The following is a 22,174-nucleotide window of genomic DNA, read 5'->3' as shown; positions in this document are numbered from 1 at the left end:
TTTTCTCTTTGGAAGCTGTCAGGAGAGTGGTTCTCAACTGTCATCATGAGCCAGGTTCCCCTGAAAAAAAGATTCTGCTTTCACTGATCTGTGGTAGGGCCAGATACGGGCATTTTTTAAGGTTTTCACGCTAATTTCAGGTAATCAAAGTGTTGCCATGGCCTGAGGTCTTGGACTTTATTCTTATCTCTTCTGTTCTGAAATTCCACAAGGATAGGAGTGGGAGTCCTTTTTCCTTATGCTGCTGAGCATTCGGGGGCCCTTTCCAGCTCAAACATAATAATCATTGAGTTCTGGGATGTTTTCTTGTATTATTTCTGTGATAGTTTCTTCAGAGTTCACTTCCAGATCTCCTACTGAGTTGGGTATCTCTCTGTATAAACCTCTCACTTTCCACCTTTTCCTTTTAGTTCTATCTTGTGGGAGCATTCCTTCATTTTTATTTTTCCAATCCTGCTATTGCTTCCCTTTTTATTTCTGCTCTCATAAAAAAAAAAAAAAAAAGCGAAACAAAAAAAGGACCCAACCAAAAAACTTATTTTGAAATAATCTTGGGTTTACAAAGACTTACAAAGATAATACAAAGTTCCCATATACTCTTTACCAGCTTCCTCTAATGTAGACATCTTGCATAACCAAGGTAAAATTATCAAAACCAAAGAATTAACATTCCAAAAGTGCTATTATGTACAGACTTTATTTGAATGGCACCAATTTTTCCACTGGTGACAAGGAAAAAGGACATTTTCTTTTTCTGTTCCAGGATCCAATCCAGGATCCCAAATTGCATTTAGCTGTCATTCCTCCTTTGTTGTCCCATCCCCCAGCCCCAATCTATGACAGTTCTTCAGTCTTTCGTCTTTTATGACCCTGACAACTTTTGATGAATACTGGTCAGTGGTTTGGTAGAATGCCAACCAATTTGGGTCTGGTATTTTCTCATGTTTAGATCAGGTTATAAATTTGGGGGAATCCAGCGGAAGTGATGTGCTCTTTCCAATGCATCATTTCAAGGGTACGTGTTACTTATTGTTAGTCATGTTGAATTCGATCACTTGGTTAAGGTGGTGTGTGCCAGCTTTCTTCACGTCAAATAACTGCTTTTCTCTTTGTGATTAGTAAATGTTTTAGAGTAGATACTTTGAGGGTATGTAAATAAATATTGGGTTTCTTCTTAAGCTATTTCTTACTGATTTTAGCATAGCCTCACATTTGTAATTTTTAGAATTCTTCTCTTAATGTTCCTTTTTAAATAGCATCCTATGTTTGTCTTCATGGATATAGTATCATCGCTCTTAAGTTCTCAGGGGTCTTTTTGGGTTGCTTTTCTTCTGCTTTATCTCTTCCTCTGATTTTTCCCTATTTGTTTTGGTCTTTATTGTGTTACGGCTTTCCGAAAATGGCTGATAGCCCTTGACTATCCACTCATATTCAACTGTTAAGCAAGGCACTATAAATCTTTTCAGACGCTTTTGATTGAAGGATTTCACTGCTGGGTGAACATGGAGAAGCCACCAAATGTCACTCTGTAGATCTCTCAAACTACTGAGTTTCTCTGAAAGGAATCTTATTATATTCTAGGAGCCAAGGGGTGAGGGTGGAAGGGGTCTCTGCAATTTGTATGAACTTCCACTTAATCTCCACTTTCAATTCCACACTTGACACTGCCCTCGGCTTTGTCTTGTGACATCCCATCAGAGTGTTCTCAGGTTCAACTGTGCCCAGGATTAAATCTCAGAGGAGAGGAACAGCTGCCTAGCTGTGAAGGCTAGGTTTGGCAGAGGGTGTGTGGAGGGAGCAAGTCTAGCTGTCTTCATTCTTGTTGGCCTTTCTTCCTCCTCCTATACTCTTCTAAGTCTATTGGTCTTCCATCTTCCAAAAATGTCTGGAGATCTTTCATCAACTGAAGTATACTCTCTCATTCACTTTGTCTGTATGGATTGGTATCTTTCTTTATTCTTTACTCTCATTATTTATGTGGCTTTTGGAAGGGAGCAGAGATAAACAAGTTTATTCAAACTACTATGCTCAATCACAACCCCATTTTTTTTTCAGGGTGATCAAAAAATAATCCAAAGGGGTACCTGGCTGGCTCAGTCAGTACAGCATGCGACTCTTGATGTTGGGGCCACGAGTTTGAGCCCCACGTTGGGTGTAGAGGTTATTTAAATAAATAAACTTAAAAATAACCTATGGGTGTCCGGGTGGCATAATTAGTTAAGCATCAGACTCTTGATTTTGGCTGAGGTCACGATCTCAGACCACTTATGAAGGTCAATATCAACAGTCATATGTTCTATTGATAGTCTATCCCTTATGTGATAAAAATGGCAATTCAGGGAGACCTGGGTGGCTCAGTGTTATAAGCCTCTGCCTTTGGTTCAGGTCATCATCTCAGGGTCCTGAGATCAAGCCCTACATTGGGCTCTCTGCTCAGCAGGGAGCCTGCTTCCCCACCCCCCCACCTGCCTACTTGTGATCTCTGTCAAATAAATAAAAATCTTTTTAAAAAATGGTGATTTATCCCCGTAGCCTTCCTTCCACCTCCCACCCCCTCCCCGCAACCCTAGGGCCTTAGTCTATTATAATAAAAATATCAAGTTCCAATAGACGGCATCCTACAATGTACCTAACCAGTAATCCTCAAAATTGTTAAGGTCATCAAAAACAAAGAGTCTGAGAAACTGTCACAGTCAAAAGGAGCCACAGAAAACATGAAGACTAAATGTGATGTGCTATTCTGAAGTTAAAAAAAAAAAAAAAAAGACATTATGTAAAAAGTGAAGAAATATGAATAAAGTATGGACTTTTAAAAATTGGTATTAGTTCAGGGCACCTGGGTGGCTCACTTGGTTAAGCGACTGCCTTTGGCTTAGGTCATGATCCTGGAGTCCCAGGATCTAGCTCTGCATCTGGCTCCCAGCTCTGTGGGGAGTCTACTTCTCCCTCTGACCTTCTTCCCTCTCATGCTCTCTCTCTCTCAAAATAAACAAAATATTTAAAAAAATTGATACTAGTTCATTAATTATAAGAATGTATCATACTAATATAAGCTGTTCATAGGGGGAAACGTGTCCACTTCATGAGAACCCTCTGTACTATCTGCACAATTTTTCTGTAAAATTGAAACTGTTCTGCCTGGGTGGCTCAGTTGGTTAAGCAGCTGCCTTTGGCTCAGGTCATGATCCCAGCGTCCTGGGATCGAGTCCCACATCGGGCTCCTTGCTCCGCAGGGAGCCTGCTTCTCCCTCTGACTCTACCTTCCACTCTGTCTGCCTGTGCTCGCTCTCGCTCTCTCTCTGACAAATAAATAAATAAAATCTTAAAAAATAGAACTTAAAATATTCATATGAAACCAATAAATACTGGCAGCTGAATCTATTTAGAGAAAACAGGATGGTTTGTGGGCATGCAGGAGTGAATGGGTTTTCTGGTTATTTGTAATGTGGGCAACACTGGGATTCATCTTAAAATTCTACTTGGGAGTCCTAGATAGTTCTTCAGCAAATTTGGTTATGGCTATTCATTCAGAGAGTGTGCCAAATCATACTGAATCTACCTAGTTTTGGGCTAAGCTTAATGTAGGGTACACAGAGAGATGCAGAAGACCCTTCCTTCAGAGATCATAGTTCATTACTGAAGACAGCTGAATACACACCACGTTCACACACATTTGTGTTGTGTGTGTTTGAGTATAGTATCTGCCTTAGGTAACTGCTTCCCTTATGATCCCCCTTATTCAAACCTGGGTCCCCATGCCCTTGATGGGACCAGAGTGGACATTAGGATACTATCGGGCTGACTACATTCTCATTTCTAGGAATTCATTCCCATCAGGCATTTGGACTGGAAATTAAATGTAGCCCTCTTGATTGCTATTGATCTTCTGATTTCTAGTCCTAGTTTCTCCCGAAGCCCAGCTATGCTTCCCACCATCAGATATTCGTAACTGATTCGTAACAAATAGATTCCCTTCTACCTATATTAGTTTAAATAGGTCTCTTTATCTCATTCTATGAATAAAAAATAATTGGGGGCACCTCAGCGGCTCAGTCCATTAAGCATCTGACTCTTGATCTCAGCTCACGTCTTGATCTGAGGGTTGAGTTCAAGCCTGACAGCAGGCTTCACAAGGGGGTGTGGAGCCTGCATGTAAAGAAAAAAAAAAAAAAAAAGAGGGGCACCTTAATGACTCAACTGGTGAGGCCTCGACTTTGGCTCAGGTTGTGATCTCAGCGTCTTGGGATGGAGCCCCATGTGGGGTTCCCCACTCAGCATGGAAACCACTTCTCCCTCTCCCTCCACTTCTCCCCCAGCTCGTCCGCTCTCCCATTCGCTCTCGAATTAACAAATGGAATCTTTGGGGGGAAAAAAGGGAAAGAAAAAAAGAATCTGTGTAACTTTTTAAAGTGAAGAGTATTTCTTTACAAAGATACTTAGACTTAGCACAGAACAAAAAAATGAGTTTCTGCCTTATGAGAGCTAGGGTATACTTTTGGAGGCAGAATCCTTACAAAGACATCATTACCAAGGCAGGCATTTAAGGTCAGATAAATTGCAGAGGCCGTAGCAGTCAGTATGTGGGTCTCAGAAACCAAATTTGAATGAGCCTAAGACAAGAAACCGATTTACTGACTCATACATGAAAACTCCAGAGGTAGAAATCCGCCTTAAACGAAGGTCAACAAAGATGTTCAAACAGAACTGCACTAGTTTACATGGATGGTCCAGCCCATAAACAAATCGGCTTTATTTCTTCCAAATGTTTTCTAGGATAGACTAAAGCGTACATTTTTGTACCACAGTACTTTACAACGAAGAGAAGCATAGCAGAGGTGTTATCTTATAATTTATTAGTAAAACATAAGGCAAAGTTGTTCAGTGAAGGGCAGGGCAGAGGTTAGGATAAGGATTAAGGAAAAACTCCAAAGAGATTTTTTAAAGGATTTAGGAAAAAGGGGGATTGGGGTGGGGGTCTGTGCTATTATAGCTCCCCTGTTTCTCTATTTGTTTCTGATTATCAGACTTTTGGGCAGCTGTGTCAGTGGGCAGATTTGCTAAAAGCTTCAGTTTTACTGGGGACACCCTTCTGTTGCTCTGTGACATACCACCACCTCCCCTTTCTGAAAAACTCCGATGAGGAAGCCAGCGGGGGGGGAAAATCTCAGAAGGAAGCTTCCCTAAGGAAAAGTGAAATTCGAGCACCTGGATTTTTCATTTTTCTCTTTCCTGGTCCATTAAAGTTAACATCAAGTATTTCAATGACAGAGATTAGGACCCAGGAGCAAACAAGAGGAAACTGCTTTGAGGCTGGCAAACAAACAAAACAAAAAATGCCATGTCACACTTGTAACAAACAGCAGTTGTTATGTGTTACGTTGTGCATCCTTGAATCACACTTCAACTTGAATCATCTTTTCACGATGTAACAATCTCAAAAGCTAGAAATCACAGGATATGTGACATAAATTAAAGGATTTCCACTTCTCAGATACCCACATGATTTGTAGAGAAGGTTCAGAAGAGGCTACTTTCGAGCCCACCAATTATCAATTACTTTCCACTTAAAAACTATAAATTTAGGGGCAAGTGGGTGGCTCAGTTGGGGATCTGACTCTTGGTTTCAGCTCAGGCCATGACTCAGGTTTAGAGACTGAGCCCCACATCATGCTGCACACTCCGCATGGGGTCTGCTTCAGGATTCTCCCTCCCTCTGCCTCTCTCCGTGCTCATTTGCACATGCGCTCTCTCTCTCTCTAAAATAAATAAATAAATCTTTTTAAAAAAGTTGTTTCTAATAATGTAGTTCAAATCTAAATTCGCATTAACTGTTTTAAGAAACTCTTTTTGCAAGGGATGCAAGGACCATTTTATTTTAAGATTTTATTTGATAGACAGAAAGCAAGCACAAGTAGGGGGAGGCAGGCAGAAGGGGAGGGAGAAGCAGGTTCCTCACTGAGCAAGGAGCCCAGTGTGGTACTCCATTGCAGGACCCTGGGATCATGACCTGAGCTGAAGACAGACATTTGAAAGCCACCCAGGCATCCCTATAAGGATCATTTAAAGTAAGTTGTTTCCAGTGAAACAACAGCATCTCTTCAACAACCAAGATTTTTCAGGGACTCCTAAGACAGTGGCTATTTTTCAGTAATCTACTAATTCAGAAAAATTGATTATTACTGATCCATTTCATTGACAGTACACAGAAACACCTATATATAGGAATCAGTAATAGATATACCAAGCACATTATTAACTCTTACACAGTTGAAGCTTATTTTTTATATGAGAACCATCAACAGAGGAGATGGAGAGTTTAGGGCTAGATTTGGATCTAAATTCTAGCTTTCATCTTAGCTGTGTGGCCTTAAGCCAGTTGTTGGAAAAATTCTAATATCCCCATCTACTGTGTAAGGATGCTATAAGGGGATGGATCAGAAATGCTATCACACGTACTGCATAACATGTAGTGTGGGGGGGCACATAAATGATAAAGAGTGTTGTAGCTGTATCTTCATGTCTCATTTGACAGCAACTCTAGTCTTTAAGAATTCAGTTTTTTAGGGGCATCTGGCTGGCTCAGTTGGTGAACAGTGCAACTCTTGGTCTCGGGGTTGTGAGTTCGAGTCCCACGTTGATGTAGAGATTACTTAAGGAAAAAAGGTCTTAAAAAAAATTAAGTTTTTAAAATGCTGGAATATATGTGATTAAGCTAAGCAGTCCTTTCAATACATACTACAGATATCTATTAAGCTCATCAACGTTAGGTTACCCCAAACACCTACAATTACCAACAGTTTCGTAGACCATGTGGGTATTTCTTACCTTAAATTTATATAAATGGAATCACAATCTTCTACCTCAGGCTTTCAAGAATAAATCAGCACTTGCCAAGCACCTGCCAAATACTCAGTATCATGAAGAGTCAGTCATAATAATTATCACGACTAGGGATTAAACATTAGATTCAAAAAGCAGTAAGAATGGGCCTACCCTTTCCTGTTGGTAATTCATGTGACAGTGAAATAACCAAACCCGAATGAACGATGTCTCATTAGTAATGTTAGAAGGCTATCAGTATGTTTTAAAGGTAATTATAAGAATTGTTTATTTCCCTTATTTAATTAACATGGTCGCTAGAACTTCAATCTGAATGTTTAATTTTCCCCAACAGTTTAGCTATTTCCAAGAAAAACAATCATTTGAAGACTGGCATTGCAGATAACAAAATATTATTGCCTTGTACTGGCTTCTCTTTACCAGATGGTTTCAATAAAAACAGAACTCCCAACTGGTCTACTTGGTTGCCACTTCACGTCCATTAACACAGTAAAAGTCTAAATTTTTGCCTTTTGTGATTATCAACCACGCAACTAACTTCAAAGAGAGAACAGCAGAAATATTGAAGAACCACAGAACTCCCCATCAAGTTACACTGAACACCTTATTTGCACAGAGATAGGTGACTTTCATGCTTCTTAAATTCCTTTCTTCCAGAACACCTAAGGATTACAGAGCCAACACTTCTGCTTTAAAAAATAAATAAATAAATAAAAATTAATAACTGTAGTCAGGGCAAGAAAAGGAAAACAGTATCTTTATTGTGTGTAGTTCTAACAAACATTCACTGTGTGCACATTCCAGCAGAAAGAGACAAAGATCTTTGTTCAAAATATGCTGAAATAAAATAGGTAAACAAACTCCATTATTGAATACACAAAAGGAATGTTAATATTACTCATCCACAGTTGAGGGTGAAGTAAAAAGAAAGGAAGTTAAATAATCATAAACATTTTGCTGAACGAGCACATGTAGAAGAATATAGGTACAGGAAAAGAGCAGCTCCTAAAACTTAGGAGTAAGATGCTAGATATTGGTAGGTAACTTGACAAATACCTCTCACTGCTTTCTGGAACCTCCCTCTGCAATCACCCCCACAAATTCCAAACCAGGCCCTTTCAGAGAACAACAGCCAAATGTGAACTAAACTCCCCATTACTTTTGTGATATTTGGCAACAGAATGAAATGGTTTAAAAAAAAAAATCTCTTGTTGAGACAAGACATGTCTGATTCCATTTCTCCCAGGGAAGGAAGTAATAAACGTTAATGTTCTGCATTTCAATCTCCTAAAATGGAATTTAACCAGATAGGTATCACTTGAGATTTGAAGCACCAGATACCATAAGTAATGATATACTTGGCCTATAAATATAAAGCATTTCTCATTGCTCCACATCGGAATTCCATGAGTATCAACTCAACAATGCTCTTATCTCACAACATATGCACTTATGGCAACTGCTAAAGGAACTTGAAAGGCTCAAATTATAGGTTCCAATGAATTTTTGTTTCTGCTTAAGAGGTCGCAAAAGAACTAACGCCGTATCACCTTTGTCCCCACCGCTCCTCGTCTTTACAGACGTGGAGTTGTTTAGACACCGAAACCAATTACTAAGGGACAGGGGCTAGCAAATTTTGGAGACCTGGCACTCCCATCCCCATGTGGGTGGCACACGTTTTCCCTCATCTCCTCCTTTGGTCACCTCCAGCCATCACGTGCACAGCATAGTATGAGGCGGCAGTCGGGTCCTCCTCGGGAACGAACAACCTACCACCCCAGAGACCAGCTCTCGGGTGCCCCGTCAGCCAACAGCATCTGGCTCCATGTGCTCTCCAGAAGGGTTTTCGTGACCAGCCGATGTCCAGATTGTTTCGAGAATTTGAGCTTACCTCTTAAAACAGTCTTTTTTGATGGACTTGGCTAACATACTGTATTATTTTACTGTTTAGAAAAACCGCTGCAAATTCGCACACCAGCTCTACCTTTTGCCTAGCTGTTGATGTAGACAGTGAAAGGACCCAAACGGGTTTTTTCTAATACAAAGTAACATCAGGAGTAGATCAAAAGAAGCCCTGGGTGTTGGATGGATTTCATGGACGGTAGAGACAAAGTCTGAGAATCTTTTCTTCTGGCTCCAAGTAAAAACAAGTCCAGATATAAACAGGAAAAGACAACCAATATGACATAGAAAAACATACCTTTTGTGTTGGTGTTTGCCCTAAAAAACAAAAGCAAAAATAAAAACAAAAACACCCCACCAATTTTACTTAAGACTATCACTCTTTAACATTTCTTATAAGCCAGATGTTTTTCATTTCATTTTGGAGACTGCCAACATATTTTTAATTGATCCAAGTTATCTGCTGGCTTAGTTTCAGCCTGAACATTCCCTTTCCAGCTCCTCAATACTCCTTTGTTCTTTATTTCTACCCCAATGTGGCCCATGTAATCATGCAGCTTAATTATTATAGCAATTATATACCAATTTTTATTCAAGGCAGCCCTTCCTTATGCCTTCAAATGGGAGAACCATCAATAGTCACACCACTTTTGTTACATAATAACAAAGGTTTTTCTCAATAAAGTGTCTAAAAGTGGCATTTTATATAAAATATTTTCTAAAGATAAAAGTTTGACTATTCCCACATCCCTGATATATAAAAGTCTGCCAAAAATCCCTTAAAATTTCTTCAGAACATCATATCCAAGCGTGCAAATACAAGGTTAATATTATTTTGATGAATTCTGAATTCACTCAACTGCAAGACGTGGGCTGAACCTTCTCTTAAATAGTTTGCATGGGCAGACACTGCTTTGCAGGGACACATACTGAGTAGTGTCCATGGTCTTTCTGGAACCAAGCTGCTCCTTGCTGCATAGGACAACGGCTCAGAAGCAGGCTGGTAATCCTTAAAAGATGGGGAGAAAAATCACACAAACAGTTGTTGGCAGAAAACAGCCTGTACACTGTCTCCTCAGGTTCTTCCACAGAGGGGAAAAAAGTCAAGTCAAATAAGCCAGAGAAATTCCTGAACCAAGAAGAAACACTCACGAAATTCTAAATAATGACCTGCTCTTCAATTAAACACTCATCTAAGGAATAGAACTATTCGTTGGTTGTTTTTTTTTTTCTTTTCCCCCTCAATGGAAAAACAACAAAACCACAAATAGGAGCCATGGAGGTAAAACCCGGATGAAATGGAAAACATTCTCTTGTCACGCACTCCCCCTTTCAAAGGCCACTTTACTGCTGAAGTTCATTTACTGGGGCTAACAGAAGATCTGATCCTGTATCTCTGATCAAGTTGGACTCTCTTGCTTTTGTAAAACAGAGAAAGAAAACTTTTGCTAATCAATCAATAAAAAAATCCCTGGTAAAGTTCTACAGAGAGAATTATATAAATTTGTATCTCACCAATAAGACAGTTGTGGGGAAGAAAGAAGTCGGCTAGAAAGTGGTGCCACATGAAAGTAGGGCACAAAGTCTTTGGGGGTAAAAAGAGAAAAGAAAGGAAAGAAAAGAAGGAAATCTTTGGTGCTTTTCCTAAACTCCTGTCCTAAAGTAGTGTCTTCAATATTTTGTGAAAGAAAAAGGACTAGGAATTCATCCCATCACCCCAATTCACCTCTCCCCTTCCCTCTTTCTCTCCACTTTCAAGAAATACAATGGAAGCACGGTTCTGCCCAGCACCACTTGGCGGACTTGGGGGGTAGCAAGAGCTACCTGCTGCACTAGTTCGGGGTGGGGGTGGGGGTATTTCATGGTCCTTCCTAGTTTGAACAAATAAAAAAAAGGAACGAGATCATTTGGCAGGTGTGTTTTAAGTCACAGGTGTGCAACTTTACTTCATTAATTAAACCCTTTATGATAAATAACAGAATTAAGTCAGAACTAAATATATACATACATATATATTTACTTCAAAGAAAAATGGAAGAAGGAAAATCTCAAAACCAGAGTGTGTTGCCCTGTTAAGAATATCTAATATACATCAAAGAACTGGAAAGCAGGCATTTTTACCAAAGTACAATGTCACTAGGACGTATGGATTGTAATTATAAAACCAAGTTTGGAAACACAAAGGGGCTGGTGAAGCCAGCGGAGAGGGGCCACTGGCAGGGACACAGAACAACGAGCAGGTGCTGTGGGAGTAAGGCTCTGGGAAATGGAGGACACTGGCCCCAGGTCTGGGGTGGATGTCTGGCCAACCATCTGGGCTCCAAGGGGGAAGCACACACCCGGCAGGATTCGAGAAGAGGGCCTCCAAACAAGTCTCTAGCGCGCACTCCCAATGGATATGCTTTCCAACTTCCACATGGTCTCCTCAGGAAGATTTGCTTTCCGCCATGTAGTAACGATACAGGAAACCTAAGGCAATAGCGCCTATGATAGGCAAAATCCAGTATGACCAGCAACTAGAAGTGGGGGAAAGCAATGAAGCCGTGAACACCTGATACCAAACATTTCCTATCTTTCAACAACCACATTTTAATATTTTTATGAGCAAAGAGTTTTGATTTACTTTGGGAAGTTTAACTGCTTTTATCAACCAAGTAACAGGAAAAAAATAAAAATCTAGACTGGCATGATAATATTAAACAATAATTTTAAAAGATTAAAAACAGAATGCACAGTATAATACTAAAAAATACATACATACATACGCCTCTTTATATGTTTTTACAAAGACAAGTAGCGGTCGGCTTTGTTATTCACATAATCTACAATCAACATTTTTAAAGAGGAAAAAGGCCACCATTTTATAGATGTGGTCACAAATTTAGAAACAGTATCATCTAATACAACTACTGGCAATGTTATATCTGTCTCACATATATTTCCTAAATTTAATCCTCACAACAACCCTATGAAATAGGTACTACTATTACTCTATATACACAGAGAATACAAGCCTTGCACCCAAAATCATGAAGCAAATTGAGCCAACCAGTCTGATTCCAGACCCATCCTCTTAATCTCTAGTTAAGTTTGGACACTAACAAGGATACACATCCATACAGAACATACTGAAAAGTTAAATAAATGGCAGTTGGCTTAAAAAAGTTTGGGGTGCCTGGATGGCTCAGTCAGTTAAGCAACCAACTCTTGGTGCTGGCTCAGGTCATGATCTTGGGGTGGTGGGGTCAAGTCCTGATCGAGCCTGCTTGAGATTCTCTATCGGCCTCTCCCTCCTGCTTTCGCTCTATTAATAAATAAATAAATAAATAGATAGATAAACAAACCAACCTACCTTTGAGGGGAGGGAACAAAGTCAAATAATGTCAAATAAATGGCAGTTAACATGAGAAGTCCTGTAAGAGACTCTCCTCAAGAATTCCACAACAGTCGTCACTCTCCTTAAAATAATTCTTCTCTATTCAGCTCATTAGCACTGTTCGTTTCAAAGTGTAATTTTCCTTGGTCCAAACATACACAGCCTTGGTATTAAAAGGTTTTGAAGGCAATAAAACCAGCTGAGTTTCGGTAATAACAATGATTCTCCTTGCCTAAACATGCCTGGCATTTTGTACATTTTAAGTAAAGTCGAAAGCTGCCCCAGAGAAGTTGAGAATGTCAGCCAAAGAGCTTTGTGTAAAGCGAATTGGCAGGTCCGACAGCACTGTGGCACATGGGAACTTTGAAGTAATGTCCCCAGAAAGGTAATCAATTCAGGTATCTTGGAGAACCACAAGAGACAACAGTAGATTCCTTGGGAAAACACAGAAAGAGAAATTCTCCCATACAAAAGACTGAGAATGGTTGACCACCAGTCCTCAAACAATTTGTAATACGTAACTGTCACTGGGGATAGAAACTGAGGAAATGGATTTAGGCTGCACCAAAAGAGTTTTAGGTGCAACAGTAACTTCCTAGCCTAGACAGAACTCTCTTTTGTAGATTTGCTCAGGTTACTGTTACATAGTTGTAACTCGTTTTATTCTTTGTAGTATTTAGTACTGCACTTTAGGAATATACCAGAATTTTACTAATATATCAGAATGGATTCAGTCATTTTATTCTATTATTTTTTGGATTCATTTTATTAAGGAATGGTTATTTGGGTTGTTTCCCCAGTATCTTGCTATCTTGAATAATGTTGTTATGAATATTCTAGTATGTGTTTCCTGGCATATTTGTGCACCCATTTCTCTTGAATAAATCCTGAGAAATGGAATTCCTAGGTCAAAAGTTATTAACATTGCCAAATTTACTAGATAATGCCGAACTCTTTTCCAAAGTGACTATACCCATTTATGCTTCCCTAAGAGGGGTTAAGAACCTTGGCAATCCACTTCCTTAACAACATTATCTTGTTTGTGGAATTTTCAATTTTTGCCAACCTGGTCATCGGGAAATATACCTTATGCTTTTATTATTTTTTGAAGATTTATTTGAGAGAGAGAAAATGTACATGTGCAAGCCATGGCGGACATGGGGAGAGGGAAAGAATCTCAAGCAGGCTCCCCACAGAGCAAGAAGCCAACTAGGGGCTAGTTCTCACGACCCTAAGACGGTGACTTGAGCAGAAACCAAGAGTTGGACAATTAACCAACTGAACCACCCAGGCGCCCCTCCCTTATGATTTTAATTCGCATTTCTCTGAAAACAAATGAAATTAAACCTTTTTTTTTCCGTGTGCCTATATCTGGGTTTCTTCTTCTGTGAAGTGCTTGTTGGAGTCTTTTTCTCATATTCTACTAAATTTTTAAAATTGATTTGTAGGAATTCTTTATGTATTCTGTATAATAATTTTTTTTTTTTTTTGAAGATGCATCTATTTGGGGCGCCTGGGTAGCTCAGTGCTTAAAGCCTCTGCCTTCATCTCAGGTCATGGTCTCAGGGTCCTGGGATCAAGCCCCACATTGGGCTCTCTGCTCAGAAGGGAACCTGCTTTCTCCTCTCTCTCTGCCTGCCTCTCTGCCTACTTGTAATCTTTGTCTATCAAATAAATAAATAAAAATCTTAAAAAAAAAGATGCATCTATTTATTTGAGAGAGAGAGAGAGAGAGAGAAAGCACATGAAAGGGGGCAGGGGCAGAGGGAAAGAATCTCAAGCAGACTTCCCATTGAGCATGGAGCCCGGCACTGGACTTGATTTCATGACACAATGACCTGAGCTGAACCCAAGCTGGACACTTTACTGTGTCCATCTTGGACACAGGTTGGACTGAGCCACCCAGGCATCCCTGCATGATAATTCTTAACGAGTGTTATGTGTAGCCTAAGAATACTGCAACTTTATGGCTTGTGTTTCCAAATTCTTTCCGGAGTCTTTGGCTGAGCCTTAGACCTTAATATTAAGGAAGGCAAATTTATTAATAGTCTCCTCGAAGTTTAAATTTTTTAAATTCTTTGTCCTCCACTACGAATTAAAAAGAGGCTATACTTTTATGGGGGGAGGGAAGAACACAACATTTTCTCTCACTTTCTCTGAAACCCTCAGAAAGGTATAAACAGTTTTATAAAATATAAAATATAAATATAAAATATCAAGATTTTTTACAAGCCAAGGATTCCAGAATCATCTCAAGAACATTTAAGGGATGGCAAATGTATACCTTTCAGAGCTCATACTATTGTATTCCTAAACCACAGCAAGGGATATTTGAAGTAACCACTGAAAAAATCCTGAATACACGTGCAACACACATTTTTTCCTACTATAAAATGCACCCACCTTACAGAGTGGTTTTAAGGATTAAATGAGATTAAGTTTTAAGTGGAAGCTGCACAATGGGGCTCAGCTACAGAGACTGTTGGCTTGACTTAACAGCAGTTACTTGTCCCTGCACTGGCCTCTCACCGAATGTGATTCCAATTTATGTCACAACGTGATTTAAATATTACTTCAAAGCATGAACTTTTGAGATTACTCAAAATGAAGTGTCAAAATTAGTTTTATAAATATAAGAAACTACTGAATCTGCAGTAATATTGGCCAAAAGAGAGTTAGCTGTTGAACTGTACTTTTAAAAAATTGAAATATAGTTAACACATATCTGAAAATATAGTAACACCGTACTACATTAGTTTAAGGTGTATGACACAGTGTGATTCGACAAGTTTATGCCTATGCCGCGCTCACCACAAGTGTAGCTAACCTCTGTCACCACACAACACTTTCACAATACCCTGGACTATATTCCCCACTTTTCTTCCCAAGTCAAACTGTGTTCTGAAGTTATGTTATACATGTATATTTACAGAAGAATCTCTGGCCAGACATTATGTTGAGCATAAGGAAGTCCACTAAGGATATACTAACCTTTTGCACGGGGCATCTTTCGAAGGATCCTGAAGAAGATTCACATTCAAAAGTAACCAAGAAAAACAAAGAAGATTAGAGAGTATGCAAATCTTCCTGAATATCTACATAAACTTGGCAGCTAAAACAGAACTTCATCTTTCATGCAATTTGAGGTTTATACACCTAATGTGCTGGGAGGACCAAGAATTCTATTTCTGGTAACATACTGGTACTTCCTACTGAAGAACAAGGAGAGCACCGAAAAATGGCCTGATCGTTTTTAGATGTTAAAAAAAAGTGGTATTGATACAAACTATATTGAACTAACTACAGTCACAACGATATGCCCAGTTCAGCTGGGCTTGCCACTGGCAGTAGCCAAGACCACGTTTTCTGAAAACACATTTTAAAAATCAAAACTTGGGTCAAAAAAGATCAACTGTGAAATGCTCTAGCGTGTGCAGATGGTTTCTTCGTGGCTTATAGAGATGAAATGGTTACTCTTGGAAACCGTCATAATTAGGAGTAGAAACCCTACAGCTTGTGTAACAATGAAACGGGAAGAATGGAATTAAGGGGAAAAATATCAAAATAACCTTAAAAGCAAAATTTGGGCAATAAAAAGCAATGAAGTACTGATCCATGCTTCAACATGGATGAACCATGAAGAAAACCTGCTAAGTGAAATGAGGATACAAAACACAATTATACAAATATTACAGAAATCCATTTGTATGAAGGTTCGGCATAGGCAAATCTAGAGGCAGGAAGTAGATCTGTGGTTCCCTAGGGCTGGAAGGGTAGCAGGGGCAAAGGAGTTGGAAGGGAATGGGAATGACTGCTAATGCTATATGCTTTCTTTCTGGAGGGATGAAAATGTTCCAAAATTATTCTGATATTGTGATTATGGAGGCATAGCTCTATGGAAACACTAAACCCCCTGACAGGGAGATCTTAAAGAATTAATTGGATGGTATGTGAATTATATCTTAAAAAGCTGTTATCAAAATTTTTAAATCCAACTTAAGTAAATATCAAATGAAGTTCTGGAGTCCATTAATTAGCTATATATACAAAAGGCCTGCTAACTTATTACCAGAGGTTAGCAGGGTTTAGTATACAAACCCATTAACATAGGTTACTACTGCCCAAAATATCCTCTTTGCCAATATGCAGAAGTATGCTCCAGTGTGAACACAGAATATTAACTCTGTTTAACCACAATTTTCAGTAATCAAGAATTTCCAAAAACCCTACATTGTGGTGTAGATACTTTAGAGCAGATCATGAAATGAGTTTTAATCTCATATACCCAAAACACTGCCATGCAAATGAATACATGCCCCAAACCCAAAAGAAATAAGCAGCAAATAAACTACTGGCAAATATAACCTTTCGTAAGAAGTTTCAGATAAACCACATTAATAAACTACTATACTTCTTTGAGACCTTGATGATTACTGCTATCTGGGACATTTCTAGTAGAGAACATCATGAGTCAGATTAATTAAAACATGTTACAAGTCACTCTTTGAGAAATAAAGCAAATGTTTTATAAATTTGGAAGGTGGTGCTTGTAGTAATTATGGTAGAGTGTATATCAGATTAATTTATAATGTTGCCTTTTAAAAGATTCTACTACAGTAGCCATGAAATAATTGAATTTCATTAAAAATAGGAAGTCTATGGTCTTTTATGCTTTATCCACGTATATACCAATGATTTTGGAACAAAAATGTACAGTCAGTATTAAAAAATCTGGGATAATTTGAAAGGCTTACATGAAAGCATTATAGAGTAATATATGTGTTATGTTTAATCTGTAGTCACAGTAAAAGCTGATATTCATAGTACTGGATTCTCTAGATTTCAAACCTTTAGCTTCTTTTACAACTAAAAGCCTGGTACATGTGCTAACTGGAATGAACCTCAGACAATGTGGAAAGCAACTGAGAAAAGAAAAAGACCAGAAAGAAGACCGGAATATGCTCTAACTCTAATAGTTTCTAAAAAACACTAAAAAAATTTAAACATACTTAAAAAAAAAAAACAAAACTAAGTACCTCAATTCCTGTTTTAAGATCATTCCATCCCTGGAGGCAAAAAGACCAACTTCCCTACCACTGGAGGAAAAAGAAGAGAAAGAAGTGGACCCTTTCTTTAGGACACGGACAGCCAAGTAAATCCCAAACTACAGTGACTCCACTTCTAATCAGCTATAACGAAAGAGTTGTTAAAGGCACTGCTCTTAGAAGCCAAGTACCTCAGCCAAGTTTGGAAAGAAGCCAAGTAAGTTATTTTTAATTTAACAAAATGAAAAAGAACAGGCTTTGTTCACCCAAAACCTCCCACCCTGCCATTGTCTCTATGCACAGCTCCCCATTTCCACTCCAAAACTCTGTGCTCAATCTAATGGATTTGTAAGTGAAATTCCTACAGTTTATGATTGACTTTAACTTACCCCTTTGTGTGTTCAGGCATATCTGGTTGGTAATGTTCTTGCCCACATCTTAATTTACATGCAAGATTTTTGGTCAGGAGAACAGTGACTGCTCAATCCTTGGCTTGGAAGGATAAAACTGCAATACTGTACGATTTTAGTTACAAGGGAGCAGATCAAATTCCAGAGTTCTACCAAAAGCCTTACCAAGTAATTAATATGCATGTTTCTACCAAACTACCAAACTGTTTTAAGTCTACTCTGATTTTAGTTCAAAATTAACAGAAATGAACTGTTTGAATAAACGGTTTCTTAAGTTCGAGGTTAATTAAGGTGTTAATTCCCTCATTAAATAAACAAACATGGGCTCTGAGGGTGAAAGGAAGTATTTCCTAATATCTGAGTACCCTTTTTATTACGCTGCTCATAAGTGAAACTGTCTACAGTCTTCAAGCGCAATGCTAAATTGGTTTCCTCACTTATAAAATGAAAGGCTCAAACCAGATAAACTCTAATTCTAAAGCCATATTTAATTAACTCAACACAATTTTCTGACCCAAGGGCATTTTCATAAAATCTACAATAACAGCGTTCTAAAAGTTAGAGGGAAGGAAACACTAGTCTTCCATGCGTGGAAAAGATTGAAGAAGCACAACCCACATGCAGATTTTTCTATCTTACACCTGTATAAGATACTCTTACAGAGTATCTATATTCTTCTAGATACTATTCCAAGAGGCACTGTACTGAAAGTACAGACTCTCTGATATGGTTAAGAAAACAACAAAGAAATGTAGTAATTGGCAAACATACAGGAAAGGATTTGGGGGTCAGTGGGCATGGTTTCACTATGAAAGCTGTTTTTGAAAAAACATGGGAAAACACATGCCTAAGGAATAGTGTACTCTATCAAAAGAACATAAACATAGGAAACAATACACCAGAATTAGGATTATGATTCATCAAAATATATAGATAGGGCATTTATAAAGTAAACCTTTAGCCCCAGTAGTTTAGACTTTCAGACGTTTAAATAAAGGGGAAATCTACTGCAAGGTATGTAAGAAGCTTTTTTTTTTCTTTTTTCTTTTAGGAGCTTACATTTTAATTCCTAAACTAGATACTTGCTATGCCAAGAGGATTCCAAGTATTTAAAACTGGAAAAAGTGGATTTTTAGCCACATACCACCTTCAGTGAACCTTGTGAATATCTGGGTGGTCCAACAGTTTTTGTAGCTTTTTATTTAGAACACTTTGGTTTCTATGTGGCCAGTAATTTATGAAAACAACTTTGGAACTTTTGGTTTCAAACACTATTGGAAAGGATTTTCCCCCCATGATACAATGGACTTTATAGCATTAACACTCACAATATGAATTTCAGAATTAGTTTCTTAAAGTCTAAAAAGTCTGACTATTTAAATACATGATTTCAACATATTATAGTCCCAACTAGGACATGGCCATGTGTGGATCTAGAGGATCTTCTCTTTCTAGAGAGGCTCTAATGTATTAATAATTAATAATTACTGTTTTATTAAAGGATGTATCATCCCTAGAGCCAGCCCAGTCAAGTAAAAAATATTTCCCTGCATATAAGAGCAAAATTCAAAGATGAAAAACACGCTCTAAGATAAATTTCTGTACGACTGTATCAAGAACCCACTGTGATAACATATGTAAGACATCACTGAAGAAAATAATTCAACATTCACAGAGTAATTTCTACTGGGACCAAAGAAGTGAAAAACGTATTCTAACACTGGAGGGCTGATTTGAAAAAGATGTTACCTTATCCTTCCAACACCTTCTTTCACAAAACTACACACTATTTCTAAGTAAAGCGTCATGAGAAGATATTAATCCTTGAGATGCCTCAGCAATGGGTATTTTGTTTTACAAGAGGCATTTTGCCATTACACTCTATGCTTTATTTCAAAATATTATGTTTCAAAAAAGAAATGTCAGGCGAAATCAGGAACAATGAATCAACCATGCAAAATTATCTGGTAAAGAGCAATCACTGCTTGTCTGAAGGGCATCTGCATAACCGTTCCAAACATTAATGAGCCAGCTTTTACGTATGACAGGAATATTCAACAATTTTTTTGAAGGAAATTTTTGGTATGATGCAACCAAGTAACTGGATTACATAATTACAAACAATGTGTTCTTTTTAGTTTCTCTCCCATAAAGGAGAAGGTAAACTGAGTATTATGTATGTATTCTAAAAAACTGTTGTATAACAGAAGTCAGTTGCATCAGGAAGAAAAAAAAATCTGCTCTTATTTTTTTATTTTTTAAGATTTTATTTATTTATTTGACAGAGAGAGAGGGAACACAAGCAGAGGGTGTGGGAGAGGGAGAAGCAGATTCCCCGCTGAAGAGAGAGCCCTATGCAGGGCCTGATTCCAGAACCCTGGGATCATGACCTGAGCCGAAGGCAGACGCCCAACGACTGAGCCACCCAGGCGCCCCATGTATCTTTTATTTTATTTTTTAAAAAGATTTTATATATTTATTTGATAGGCAGAGATCACACGTAGGCAGAGAGGCAGGCAGAGAGGGAGGAGGAGGCAGGGTCCCCGCTGAGCAGAGAGCCATATGCAAGGTTCAATCCCAGAACCCTGGGACCATGACCTGAGCCAAAGGCAGAGGCTTTAACCCACTGAGCCACCCAGGCGCCCCATGTATCTGCTTTTAAATGCAACTTATAGATTGCTTCTAACATATGTGGAATTTACTAGAGTTCAAAAGTTAATTCTTGGGCGCCTGGGTGGCTCAGTGGGTTAAGCCGCTGCCTTCGGCTCAGGTCATGATCTCAGGGTCCTGGGATCGAGTCCCGCATCCGGCTCTCTGCTCAGCGGGGAGCCTGCTTCCCCCTCCCTCTCTCTGCCTGCCTCTCCATCTACTTGTGATTTCTCTCTGTCAAATAAATAAACAAAATCTTTAAAATAATTAATTAATTAATTAATTAATTAAAAAAATTTAAAAAAAAGTTAATTCTTAATTTAAAAAATAAATGAAGTTTAAGTAACATGTCAAGTCTTTATGGAAACAATCTTATTTGTTTTTATTTAGTTACTGAGAGAAAAAGCAAGCAAGAAAAAGAACATGGGTGCAGAGGCAGAGGGAGAGGGAGAAGCAGACTCCCCACTGAGCAGGGAGCCAACGTGGGCCTCAATCCCAGGACCCTGGGACCACCAGTCGAGTGGCAGGCAGATGCTCAAGTAACTGAGCCACCCAGGCACCCCACAATCTTACTTGTTTTTAAAAGACACATCAAATTCCATTAAGTATGGTAAATGCCATCTCATCAAAATTCTTGTCTACAGAACACTGTTAAACATCAATCACTAACTGCACTGTATGTTAAGTAACTAGAATTTAAGTAAAAATTTGAAGAAAAAAAAGAGGATTTCTTGTAGAAAAAAAAAAGAACAATCACTAAGATAAAAATTTTAAGTAAAAAGAAACAATAGTATGTGACTTTTTTAAAGGAGGCTATGGTTGGTCTGCTTATCAACTGAATCATCAGTGGATTATCTGTCCACCCATTCATACTTCTGAATGCATAGAATCTCTTGGGAAGAGAAAACAAGAAAATGGTAGCTGGCTACCTCTGAAGAAGAGGAACTGGGAGACTGAGAATTGGAGATGGAAGGCAGTCATTGTATATAAAAGTATATGCATATTATTTGAATATTAATACAATTAACAAAATTATACATAAGCAATAGGTATTATTTATATATAAGATGTATATATAAAAGTACACTTTTTAAAACTATTTCAATTTTTTGGCATGTACATTATGTACTACCCATTCAAAAATTTAAATGGGATAATGGGGGCACCTGGGTGGCTCAGTGGGTTAAAGCCTCTGCCTTGGGCTTGGGTCATGATCCAGGGTCCTGGGATCGAGTCACACATCAGGCTCTCTGCTCAGCGGGGAGCCTGCTTCCCCCCCTGCCCCCACCTGCCTCTCTGCCTACCTGTGATCTCTCTCTCTGTCAAATAAATAAATGAAAATCTTAAAAAAATAAAATAAAATAAATGGGATAACGGTCAGGTTACTGAGTCTGCTCATTGTAATGATACTTGAAGCAGCTGAACTGTCACGTAGGTAATATCTGCTGATAAATGAATGAAATGACTACTTCTGCCAGGTTAGCATGTGTATGTACCTCATCTCCTCAAGTGCTGGCAGCTCAAACCGTGAACCCACATGGGAACCCATGACCCAAAGAGAGGTATCACGAACCACAAGCATGTCTAGCTTACTTGCCCTATAGTAGACAGGCAGACAAAATGGCACAGAAAACACCACGTGTTTCTAAGGTGAATTTCCTTACTCTAAAGCAGACCAAAAAAATGTTAACTCGAGAAACTCAAGAAGGAACAGAAGTCTGATGACTCTCAGCATGGGGACTATTCCAGGGAGAAAGATTATTCAGAGACAAAAAGGTTGGTAATTCTAGTTTTTTATCTACCCCTGAAGCAGGTGAGAAAAACATCTGCTGGCAGACCTGTAGTTTCTAAGCTTTTACATTTTAGTTTGTACTATTTCAGGGCTTCAGAACTCAGGCATTATCAATCTAACAAGAAAACAATGGTGACCATCAATTATCTACCTCTGTTGT

The 22,174-nt window shown here is 38.6% G+C and overlaps 1 protein-coding gene across 4 annotated transcripts in view; it reads right to left on the bottom strand.

Moving 5' to 3' along the window:
• Positions 1-7,572: 7,572 nt before the first annotated feature.
• The window catches only part of LOC116579227 (cytochrome b5 type B), a 36,248-nt gene continuing 21,646 nt past the window's right edge, over positions 7,573-22,174 (bottom strand). The window contains exons 4-5 of one of the 4 annotated variants that reach the window (XM_032324277.1): positions 15,110-15,166; positions 7,573-11,258 (exon numbers count right to left, since the gene is read on the bottom strand). In XM_032324277.1, the coding sequence (XP_032180168.1) occupies positions 10,899-11,258; positions 15,110-15,166 (417 nt within the window). In that variant the 3' untranslated portion in view covers positions 7,573-10,898. Of the gene's footprint in view, positions 11,259-12,074; positions 12,261-15,109; positions 15,167-22,174 lie in introns of those variants that run through there. The other 3 variants (XM_032324278.1, XM_032324279.1, XM_032324280.1) reach the window with 3 other exon arrangements.

The sequence above is a fragment of the Mustela erminea genome, chromosome 19, assembly GCF_009829155.1.
Source record: "Mustela erminea isolate mMusErm1 chromosome 19, mMusErm1.Pri, whole genome shotgun sequence".
In the NCBI taxonomy this organism is placed as follows: domain Eukaryota; kingdom Metazoa; phylum Chordata; class Mammalia; order Carnivora; family Mustelidae; genus Mustela; species Mustela erminea.
Note: the sequence above shows the minus strand (reverse complement) of the source record. Positions and strands in the feature narration are given on the sequence as shown.